Here is a 12,386-nt window from a genome sequence, read left to right on the forward strand (position 1 = left end):
AGCAGGCTCAGCAGTTGTGGCCCACGGGCCCAGCTGCTCCGCGGTATGTGGGATCTTCCCAGACCAGGGCTCGAACCCGTGTCCCCTGCACTGGCAGGCAGACTCTCAACCACTGCACCACCAGGGAAGCCCACTTTGTGTAGTTTTGTTCTTGTCTGTGAAAGTTTATCAGTTTAGAATTTCTACGTATAATGATTTCTCTGTACACTTTGGTGAGAGACAGAATTTTAAGAAGCATGGCACAAGACCTCAAGGAGATTACAGTCAACGTAATGTGGTTTATTATGGTTAAATGTCTCAGACTCTTTTTATGGTGCTTTAGTAGTTATTATGTAGAGTGTGGTGTTGGGCTCACCCTGTAGAGTTAGACCCAACTTCAAATCCGAGGACTGCTGTTTTTTATCAATGAGATCTCAGATTTTCTAAGTCTCAGGTGCTTCTTGAGGAGTAGTAGTATTACCACAGGGTAGTAGTAAGGATAAAATGTAGTAATGCATGTAAGACTTTAGTAGAATGCTGACACATAGTAAATACTTACCTTTAGGTGTTATAAATTCAATTATCCTGTGAGCTTTTTTTTTTTTTTTCCTTTTTTTTAATTGTTGGAGTAGGGATAATAGTGTTTGGTCTTAAGTTCATTAAACAATTACAGATGGCTACTATCTGCTAATCACTTTTGGGGAAACAAAAGTAGTTGAATATATGTGGTTCACAGCTCAAAAGAACTAACAGTTTTTGAATTAAAAAAATTAATAAGTAGCAACAAACATTGGGCTTATTATATTCCAGGCATTCTTTACTCAGTGTTAATAAGTATGCTATGAGGTAGTTACTGTTGTTTTCACCATTTCACAGATAAAGGAATTTAAGTAGGAAGAAGACATGTGATTTGCCCAAGATCTCTCTGCTAGCGGAGTGATGGAGCCAGGTTTTACAACTAAGCTGTTAGACTCTGAGAACACAATCTTTAATCGTTGTTCTGTTCTGCCTACAGAAACAAGGCTTGTTTATGACAGTGTCAGTGTGGTGGATCTAGGCTATGTGGTGTAAGAGTTAGGAGGAGGAATCAGTAACGGCCAGGATGTTCAGTAAAGGGAGAAAGCTGTCATTTAGCAGAACTCGCAATGTGTCAGGCTCTCACATATTAGCTCCTTCATTTGTCACAGTGTTCCCAGGAGGAGCATTTTATTATGAATCCCTTTTTTAGTTAATGGAGGCTCAGGAAGTTTAAGTGACTTACCAAAATTCACATAGCTGGTAAATGGTATAGAGGGGACTTTTTTTTTAATCTTTTTTTTAAAAAATTTATTTATTTTAGTTATTTATTTTGGGCTGCGTTGGATCTTTGTTGCAGTGCGTGGGCTTATCATTGCAGTGGCTTCTCTTGTTGCGGAGCATGGGCTCTAGGCGCGTGGGCTTCTGTAGTTGTGGCACATGGGCTTCAGTAGTTGTGGCTCGCGGGCTCAGTAGTTGTGGCTCACAGGCTCTAGAGTGCAGGCTCGGTAGTTGTGGCACGTGGGCTTACTTGCTCCGTGGCATGTGGGATCTTCCCGGACCAGGGCTCAAACCTGTGTCCCCTGCATTGGCAGGCATATTCTTAACCGCTGCGCCACCAGGAATGTTCTTAGATGGAATTTAACAAAACCTTTTTTACGAAAATAGCAAACATATACAAAAGCAGAGGAGTAATACAGTGTACTCCTCATCACCCAGCTTCAGTAAATACCAACATTTTGCCTCTCATTTCATCTATTTCTGTCACTTTTAAAAACAGTTTTATTGAGGGATAATTGACTTAAAGTAAACTGCACATATTTAAAGTGTATAATTTGATATATTTTGACGTATGTACACACCCCTGAAACCATCATCACCATAATCAAGGTAAATAAACATATCCACCACTCCCAAGAGTTTCCTTGTGTCCCTTTGTAATCCCTCCTTCTTACCTCTTCCTGCTTCCCTGCCCTCTCCCACACAAGGCAACCACTGATCTGTCACTATACACGAGTTTACGTTTTCTAGACTTTTATATAAATGGAGTCATACAGTATGTACTCTTTTTGTCAGGCTTCTTTCACTCAGCATAATTATTTTGAGATTCATCCACATTGTTGAATGTGTCTGTAGTGGATTTTTGTTTGTTTGTTTTTGCTTTTTTGAGTGTATTCCATTGTATGAGTGTACCACTTTTTAAAAAATTCATTCACTTGTTGATGGACATTTGAATTTTTCCCAATTTTTGGCTACTATAAATAAAGCTGCTATGAACAATTATGTACAAGTTTTTACATGGATATATGCCTTCATTTCATTTGGGTATATATTTAGAAGTGGGATGACTTGATCATATGCTAAGTGTATGTTAAGAAACTGCCAGACTGTTTTCCAAAGTAGCTCTATTGTTTAACATTCCCACCAGCAGTGTATGAGAGTTCCATTTCCTCTTCTTCCTTGTCTACACTTGGTATTGTTGGTCTTTTTAATTTTAGCCATGTAAGAGGTGTGTAGTGGTGTCTTACTGTTGTTTTAATTTATATGACTAATGATATTGAGCCCTTTTGTTATCCATCTATCTCCTTTGATAGCCTCTGTTCAAATCTTTTGCCAATTTAAAAAAACTGAGCTGTTTTTCTTTTTTTTTTAAACAAATTTAGGAATTCAGGATGTTCTTTTTTTTTTAATTTTTATTTGTTTATTTATTTATTTATTTTCGGCTGTGTTGCATCTTCATTGCTGTGCGTGGGCTTTTCTCTAGTTGCAGCGAGCGGGGGCTACTCTTTGTTGCGGTGCGTGGGCTTCTCATTGCGGTGGCTTCTCGTTGCAGAGCATGGGCTCTAGGCACGTGGGCTTTAGTAGTTGCGGCACGCAGGCTCAGTAGTTGTGGCGCACGGGCTTAGTTGCTCCACGGCATGTGGGATCTTCCCGGACCAGGGCTTGAACCCGTGTCCCCTGCATTGGCTGGCCGACTCTTGGCCACTGTGCCACCAGGGAAGCCCTGAGCTGTTTTCTTATTATTGTATGTTGAGAGTTCTTTATGTATTCTGGATACAAGTTCTTTATATGATTTGTAAGCATTTTCTCCTGTCTGTGGCTTGTCTTTTTATATTATGGGCAGTGTCTTCCTTAAGAGCAGAAGTTTTTAGTTTTGGTGATGTTCATTATATCAATTTTTTATTTTATGAATTGTGCTTATGGTGTTGTATCTAAGAATTCTTTGCCTAATCCAAGATCACAAGATTTTCTCCTATGTTTTCTTCTAGAGGATTTACAGTTTTAGTGTTTACATTTAGGCCTACAATCCATTTTGAGTTTATAATTTTTGACGTGAGATATGGCTTGAGCTTCATTTTCTTAGCATATGGATGTCTACTAATTCCAACACCATTTGTTGAAAAGACTTTCTTTTTTCTCATCGAATTACCTTTACATCTTTGTTGAAATCAGCTGCCCATTCACATTTTAAAAAATGGAATAATTTAAAGCAAATGCCAAGCATAGTGTCATTTTATCCCTATATATACTTCATTATGTGTCTCTGACTGATAAAGACTGGTTTTTAGAAACATAACATTCCATTATTATACTTCACAAAATGAACAGTTTCCTTAAAATTATCTGATATTTAATCCATATTTAACTTTCCCAGGTTGTTTCAAATCAGTCTCCGAAGTTGACCAATAAAGGGTTTTTCTCTATCATTATTGTCTCATATTTGTATTTGATGTGTTTCAATCCATGGAGGTCATTATTGTTTTTGATGCCCCAAAATGCTTCAAGTTGGCGCCTGTCTCTTTTGACACGATACTTGAATGTTTTGAATAAATGCGATTTGAACCTTGTTTTGTTTTTTTGTTTTTTTTAACTTCAGTGCCCATGTTCTTCCCAGGATTATCATTGTGCTTTCTTGACTGAAGCCCTTAAGGAATAGATGAGACTTAAATGACCCAGTTGAAGGGTGCATTTGTTGGAATAGTGGTTTGGTACGGGCAGTGTCAACATATCTGTGAACATAGGTCTAGCAGCAGGAGGCAAAAGGCACTTGTGGCACAAGAGCCTAGATTGTGGAGTAGTCAGAGAAGCAAAGAGAAACAGGCCAGAGTCATAGCGTAAAGGGCCTTGCCAGCTGGTTTGGGGGATTTGGTCTTTTTAATACTTTGGTGGTGGGTCATGGGACTAAGTTCATGACATTTTGTTTCTCTTGTGAGCTTGATAGAAAATTATTTTTGAAGGAAGGCTCTCTTCATTGCCATTTTTCATGGAGTTTGCCAAGAAAAATTTGGTTGAAGAAGCAGATATCAATTCTCTAAGTAAAGTCTGGAGAGAATCCCCTGTTGAGTGGTTCTTAACTGGATTTCTCAGGAGCCTGTACTCCTTAAACCTTTCATCTTTCACATGTCATATACTTATTATGTTGAATTTGAATCAGTATGGTATATATACATAATTTATGTAGTGATAACGAAAAATATTTTTAAGTTACAGTGGCTTACTCTTGCTTAACTTAATTGGCCTCCTGTTACATTGTTGGCTATATTGAAATCCAAGGACTAATTATGGATTGGTGAGCTTTATCATGTTTTACTATAAAATTTGGCTAATTAATTCACTAAGTTTTACTTACTGATTTCTAGAGCCCCATGGTTATGAATGTGCTTCCGCTTCATAATGCCTCCTGCTATGGCAGACATCCTTGACATCTGGGCAGTGGATTCACAGATAGCATCTGATGGCTCCATACCCGTGGATTTCCTTTTGCCCACTGGGATTTATATCCAGTTGGAGGTACCTCGGGAAGCTACCATTTCCTATATTAAACAGGTATGTTATCAGGCTGAATTTCTATAAACATAGCTTACTTACTATATCACTTAGGGGAAAATGTTCCTCCATTTTAGAATGTTATTAATGTAAATCATATGGTAAATTTGAGAGAAGTTTATAAGTCATTACATGTTAAAGATTTTGATCCATACTGTGTCTTGGATCTTGTTTATTGGCTATATAAAACATTCTCATTCTCACTCCCACTCACTTCTAATTTTTTTTTTTTCACTTTTAATTTTTTAAAAAATCCACGTGTGATACCTGAATGAAGACAAATTAGCTTATATTAGCTAGTTTGAAAGGTTTGTTTCAGGTTATCAAAAGGAATTTGACATTGTTCTAGAAAGTTTTATTTTGAGGTAAGATCTTTGTACTAATTGTCTTTGAGCTTATCACGTTTGTTTTTCCTCAAGTGATTTTTCGTTGGTTGTCTCTTCTCTCCTTTTCCTTCCCATTCTAATCCCCATTTTCTGTCCCCATCCCCACTATTTTTCATGGTCACTCTGGGGGAAAGAAAGGTTTTCTGCTGTTCAGTAGATTTTTTTCCCCCAGTAATGAATGCTGTGTCCTCATTTGAAAGCAAATTGTTTCACATAACAAGGCTTGCATGTTTTGTTGGATGATTTTTTTCAAGCGAATTGGTGAGTACTATTGATTTGTGAAGATTATGACTTATAAGTAAAATTATTTTCCTAAACTTTCTCTTTAATGTTTTTCAAATAGCTGAACCCAATATGGAAATTGGGGTTTATGATATATTTAAGAAAAAGTATTTATGACAAACCTTTTTAAAGCGCTTGACTTTGGACAGCCTTTTAACTCTTTTCCAAGCTTCTTCATCAGGGAGACATAAGAATTCTAGAACTGCATAATCCCTTAAGTGAAAAGGATCACTTTTTAATTGTTTTGGGCACCCTACAGGGGCAGATAGTACACTTATTTTTATAGTCACAAGTGACAGGTATGGATGCCTGTGGCTATAGCTGAAGCTGAATTAACCATTGAAACCTTGCTCCTTTAAAAAAAACTTATTGTTGTAAAATATGTATAACATAAAATTTACCATAAGAGTCATTTTTAGGCACACAGTTTCTTGGTATTAAGTATATTTACAGTGTTGCCCAATCCATCACCACTATCCATTTCCAGCACTTTTCATCATCCTAAACACAGACTCTGTACTTAGTAAATAATAAACTTCCCCTCTCCTAGTCCCTGGTAATCTCTGTTCTAGTTTCTGTCTATATGAATTTGTTTATTCGAGCTACCTCATGTAAGTGGAATCACACCGTAGTCAACCTTTTGTGTCTGGTTTTCTCAATTAGCATAATATTTTAAAAGTTCATTCATGTTGTTACAGGTATCTAAATTTCATTCCTTTTTAAGACTGAATATTATTCCATTGTATGAATATACCACATTTTGTTTATTCATTCATCTTTTGATAGACAGTTTGGTTATAATCATCTTTTGTCTTTTGTGAATAATGCTGCTCTGAACATTGGTGCACAAGTATCTGTATGAATCCCTGCTCTCCATATGTTGGATCATATGGTAATTCTGTTTTAACTTTTTAAGAAACTGCTAAACTTTTTTTTTTACAATGACTGTACCATTTTACTTTCCCACCAGCAATGCAAAAGGGTTCCAGTTTCTCAAAATGCTAGCCAACACTTGTTTTCCTTTTTTTTTTTTTTAAGTAATAACCATTCTTATGACTGTGAAGTGGTATCTCATTTTAGTTTTTATTTGCATTTCCCTAACTGCTAATGATTTCAAGCATCTTTTCATGTTCTTATGGACCATTTGTAGAATTGTCTGTTCAAGACCATTGCCTATTTTTTTAATTCAATTGTTTTTTGTTTTTGAGTCATGGGAGTTCTTTAATGTATTCTGGATGGTAATCTCTTATCAAACATATAATTTGAGAATAATTTCTCCTGTGAGTTGCCTTTTCACTTTCATGATAGTGTCCTTTGATACAGAAAAGTTTCTAATTTTGATGAAGTCCAGTTTACCTATTTTTTGTTATTTTTTTTTGCCTAGCATCAATTTCTCTTGTTTGTTTTATGTAACTGAATCTGAGGATTGGCCACGATTTTTATCCCTCAGCTGTTGGCTTTTGTCCTGGTTGCAGTTAAAATATGTAATCCACCTTGTGTTTGTGTGATGACCTTTTATATGATCTCATCCAGGAGACTTCAGGGGAGATCATGAGAAATTGATTCTGCTCATCCTGACAGGACAGTGCTAGTTAATGGAGATAACTCTGGTGAATAGAAAAGAATTCAGGACAAAAATAATGTAAATTTTGTATAGAGGTGATAGATGATACATACTTTAAATGTTCTTTTTTTTAATTAGAAATTATTTATGTTCACAAGAATGCTAAATGTGGAAGTCTTCAGTGATTCTTATTCTTCATAGATTTTCATGTTTAATACTTTTGTTTATATAAATGCATTTTTTTGCATTATACCATTATATTACTTTACAAAAGTGGGTTAAATACCTTTCATAGTCTCTTACAATTTGCTATTTTTAAAAGAAACCAACCTTAATATATCTCGTATAGCTTTCCATGTTACCGTGTTTTTCTGTTTAATTTTCACAGTTCTGTAATATTCCGTAATTCACTTAACTGATCCCTTATTGCTAAGCATTTTGCTTGTCCTCAGTTTTTGAGTTTTCCAAAGAGTGCTGCAGTGAGCATCCTTGTAGATATATCTTTGTACACTTGAGCAAGTATTTCCATTTCAGAAGATGTCTTATTACTTTTTCCTGCAGATGTTATGGAAACAAGTTCATAATTACCCAATGTTTAACCTCCTTATGGAAATTGACTCCTATATGTTTGCATGTGTGAATCAAACTGCTGTATATGAGGAGCTTGAAGATGAAACAAGAAGACTCTGTGACGTCAGACCTTTTCTTCCAGTTCTCAAATTAGTGACAAGAAGTTGTGACCCAGGGGAAAAATTAGACTCAAAAATTGGAGTCCTTATAGGAAGAGGTAATTTAAAAAATTCTTATTATGAATTTTTAACATGTTTGTTGCTATCTGTATAGACATGTAGTCAGTATGATCTGAGACGTTGCTTTGCAAGGTGTGGTCCATGGACCAATGCTGGTCTGTACATTGTTACCAGTCTGAGATAAAGTAAGTATAGAAATCAAGAATAAACTTCTCTAGCGATGTGATATTGCCACAACATCCAAGGGTGTGTGTATTTTTTATCTTTTTCTTTTCCAGTGACTTATTTTTTTTTAATTTTTTTTATTGAAGTATAGTTGATTTACAATGTTGTGTTAATTTCTGCTGTATAAAGAAGTGATTCAATTATGCATAAATATACATTCTTTTCCATATTCTTTTCCATTATGGTTTATCACAGGATATTATATATAGTTCCCTGCACTATACAGTAGGACTTGTTGTTTATCCATCCTATATATAATACTTTGCATCTGCTAATCCCAAACTCCCACTCCATCCATCCCCCTCCCCTCCCCCTTGAAAACCACAAGTCTGTTCTGTATGTCTGTGAGTCTGTTTCTGTTTTGTAGATAAGTTTATTTGTGTCATATTTTAGATTCCACATATAAGTGATATCATATGGTGTTTGTCTTTCTCTTTGTGACTTACTTCACTTAGTATGATAATCTCTTGGTCCATCCATGTTGCTGCAAATGGCATTATTACATTTTTTTATGGCTGAGTAGTATTCCACTGTGTATATATACCACATTTTCTTTATCCATTCATCTGTCGACGGACATTTAGGCTGTTTCCACGTCTTGGCTATTGTGAATAGTGCAGCTATGAACATAGGGGTTCATGTATCTTTTTGAATTATAGTTTTGTTTGGATATATGCCCAGGAGTGGGATTGCTGTATCATGTGGCAACTCTATATTTAGTGTTCTGAGGAACCTCCTATATTGTTTTTCACGGTGGCTGAACCAAGTTACATTCCCACCAACAGTGTAGGAGGGTTCCCTTTTCTCCACACCCTCTCCAGCATCTATTTGTAGACTTTTTAATGATGGCCATTCTGACCAGTGTGAGGTGATATTTCATTGTAGTTTTGATTGGCATTTCTCTAATAGTGATGTTGAGCATCTTTTCATGTGCTTGTTGGCAATCTATATGTCTAGTGAATTATTTTTATTTTATAAAAGTATTGGTTTTTTGCAAATTTGAAATTAAAAAGTTGTTCCTTTGCCTCAGGTACTTTGAGAAGCCCTTTTTTAGAGATGCATCCTCAGTTTCTTGTGAACTACCCCTGTAGTATGAACGTAATTTATGCACAACTCTCTATGCTAACCGAGACTTTAAGCTGATTGATGTTTCCATAAATTTTACTCCATAAGTAAAATTATCTTTTTTTAAAAATTATTAATTAATTAATTTATTTATTTTTGGCTGTGTTGGGTCTTCCTTGCTGCGCGTGGGCTTTCTCTAGTTGCGGCGAGCGGGGGCTACTCTTCGTTGAGGTGCGTGGGCTTCTCATTGCAGTGGCTTCTCTTGTTGGGAGCGTGGGCTCTAGAGCGCAGGCTCAGTAGCTGTGGCGCACGGGCTTAGTTGCTCCGTGGCATGTGGGATCTTCCCGGACCAGGGCTCGAACCCGTGTCCCCTGCATTGGCAGGCGGATTGTTAACCACTGTGCCACCAGGGAAGCCCTAAAATTATCTTTTAAGTAGAAGTTACTTTTATAGCAAGTCAAGCTATATCATGCCCACATTATTCTTTGCATATTAATTTCAGGGAGAATTGTAACACAATAAACACGGAGCAGTCTCTCTTGCTATAGTAATCTTAGATGTCTAAAGGGCCAATGGTATCCTGCCTTAAGACAAGGTATTAACTTGAATTGCATACTGCAGGGGATTACTGAGGAGGAGGCTTTTAAGTTTAAGTACAAAACCAAAAAAATCTGTAGAGTGTTGGATCTGGATTGGCTACCTGTATTGATCACATTCACTCTTATAGGATAATATAGTACCATCCCCTTTAAGATAGTAAGTACCTTTAAGATACTATTCTTTGATCTTGACCTATAGTTAATTCAGGCTAGCTAATGATTACACAGTGGGACTAAACTCTTCCCTTTGAGTACTTAGAACAGCAGCTTGTTTATTTACTGAATGACACCCTGGTATTTAAAAATGTTTGATTATTTCAGATGATAGCTAGTTTGGTTTGGCAATGACTTTTTCCCCCATTAAATAGGCTTGTAATTGTATACCATACAGATTTTTCACAAATATATTAATAGCTTCAATAGAAAGCATTCCTTTCTATTTTTTAGAGCTCCAAAGATTTTTTTAAACTTTTAATTATTCTCCATTAGTAAAAATTTTTCCTTTGAATTAAATAGTGTATGTAAAAGTAGAAAGAATAAAAAAATCACTTATAGTCTTATCCAAGACAAGAATATCCACTGATAATATTTTGATATAGTTCTTTTTAAGCAGTTTTGTGTGCGTGTTTGTGAAAATATTGTTTTTCTGTATTTTTCTGCTGATATTTAGGGAAGCTGAAATATTTGACAGTTCAAAAGGTTAGCATCACAGAGAGAGTTAACTTTTATGAGAATATAGGTGTCTTTTTGAGATTTACCATCTTTTCAAAACTTAGATCACTGTGCTCTCTTTGGGTCTTGATCTCCAAAGCATATGGAATCATTAGCCACCATTATCTGTACCTAAGCTTGTCAGATTTACCAAATAAAAATACAGTAGATCCATGGGATACTCTTAATGCCAAAAAGTCATTCACTATTTATCTAAAATTCAAATAGAATGGACATACGGTGGGTTTTTTTTGTTTTTGTTTTTTTTCAAATTTGACAACTCTAACTTTACCCTACTAACAGCACAGAGATCTAATGTATATTGAAATTGAATTTCTCTTTATATAAACAATGTACCATATTTCATATTTCATTTAGTGTATAAAGCTTATTGTACAAAAAATTTTTTATGCAATGTGCCCTGCAATTTGAATGACTAAGAAAATGCCACGAGTGTTTTTATTGCATTGAATTAAACAGTTGATAAGCTCTTAAAATTTATAAATTGTACTTTAGATCCTCAGCAGTTTAGGAAAGCTGGCCTTATGATCATATACACAAATTCAAATGTTAACATTCATTTAGGAAGTTGAGTAAGTCTGTTTTGATGTTTTAGAATGAAATTTTACTTTAAATACCTAACAAGTCATTTTTTGCAGTTGCTGATTTGTATGTGATGACTACAACCGGGACTCTGTGAGGTCATGCCTCCTGGGAAAACAATGAACAATTATTTCAATTTAACTTCAGGAACAAGTTTGCTGCCTCCTCCTCCCCAGCGAAAACAATAGAACCTTTACAGACATAACTGCCCTGACGGGTCTAAAAATACCTTTTCCTGAAAGACGATATGCCTAATTATTTCATTTTCTGTTTATCCTCAATAATTATTTATAGAGCTACTGTTGAGGTTCTGATTATTCTCTGTAGTGAAGGTACTTGTTACTCCTGCATTAATTTCTCCAAATACCCAGTAGTAAATCTTGATCAGAGGATTTTGTCAGCATCCTGAAAAAAATATTTGAACACTTCCTTTTTCTCCTCACCTATCTAAAGCTGTGGCATACCTTAAAGTGAAGGAAATACATAGTCTGTAGGATTTTAACAGTATCTTTAATATGAAGAAATAATTCATTCAGTACTTTTTTAATATCAAAAATTTATATTTGACTGTAAACTATACAGTACTCTTATCTTAAAATTTAAGCTTTGCTATCAAATTTTCATACCACAAGACATATAGGCAATTAACTAGGCTTAAAATTAAATTCCTTAGCCTAACTTTTTATTTTTGGCAAAGTTTCTATTTTTAAGAGATGTTTATAGTAGTTCCCCAATTCAGGCTTTATCCGTTTCTTCCTTTTTCTTTCTTTCTTTCTTTTTTCTTTCTTCCTTCCTTCCTTCCTTCCTTTCTTTGTTTTAATTTATATTGGAGTATAGTTGATTTACAATGTTGTATTAGTTTCAGGTGTACAGCAGAGTGAATCAGTTATGCATACACATATATCCACTCTTTTTTTTTTTTTTAGATTCTTTTCCCATATAGGCCATTTCTGAGTATTGAGTAGAGTTCCCTGTGCTATACAGCAGGTTCTTATTAGTTATCTATTTTATATATAGTAGTGTGTATATGTCAATCCTAATCTCCCAATTTATCCCTCCCCCAGTCATATCCCCTGATAACCATAAGTTTTCTACATCTGTGACTCTACTTCTGTTTTGTAAATAAGGTAATTTGTACCCTTTTTTTTTTTTTAAGATTCCACATATAAACAGTATCATATGATATTTGTCTTTCTGTGTCTGACTTACTTCAGTCAGTATGACAATCTCTAGGTCCATCCATGTTGCTGCAAATGGCATTATTTCGTTCTTTTTTATGGCTGAGTAATATTTCAATGTACATATATTCCACATCTTCTTTATCAGTCCCTCTGTCGATGGATATTTAGGTTGCTTCCATGTCTTGGCTATTGTAAATAGT

At 35.3% G+C, this 12,386-nt stretch overlaps 1 protein-coding gene across 7 annotated transcripts in view; it reads left to right on the forward strand.

Annotated features, from left to right (window-relative positions):
• The window catches only part of PIK3CB (phosphatidylinositol-4,5-bisphosphate 3-kinase catalytic subunit beta), a 194,414-nt gene that overhangs the window by 84,299 nt on the left and 97,729 nt on the right, over positions 1 to 12,386 (forward strand). For 6 of the 7 annotated variants that reach the window (XM_082393690.1, XM_082393692.1, XM_082393687.1 and 3 more), the window contains 2 exons: positions 4,635 to 4,821; positions 7,615 to 7,840. In XM_082393690.1, coding sequence (XP_082249816.1) covers positions 4,651 to 4,821; positions 7,615 to 7,840 — 397 coding nt within the window. In that variant the 5' untranslated portion in view covers positions 4,635 to 4,650. Of the gene's footprint in view, positions 1 to 4,634; positions 4,822 to 7,614; positions 7,841 to 12,386 lie in introns of those variants that run through there. The other variant, XM_082393693.1, reaches the window with a different exon arrangement.

Source organism: Balaenoptera borealis (assembly GCF_965194805.1).
Source record: "Balaenoptera borealis genome assembly, chromosome: 5".
Classification (NCBI taxonomy): Eukaryota; Metazoa; Chordata; class Mammalia; order Artiodactyla; family Balaenopteridae; genus Balaenoptera; species Balaenoptera borealis.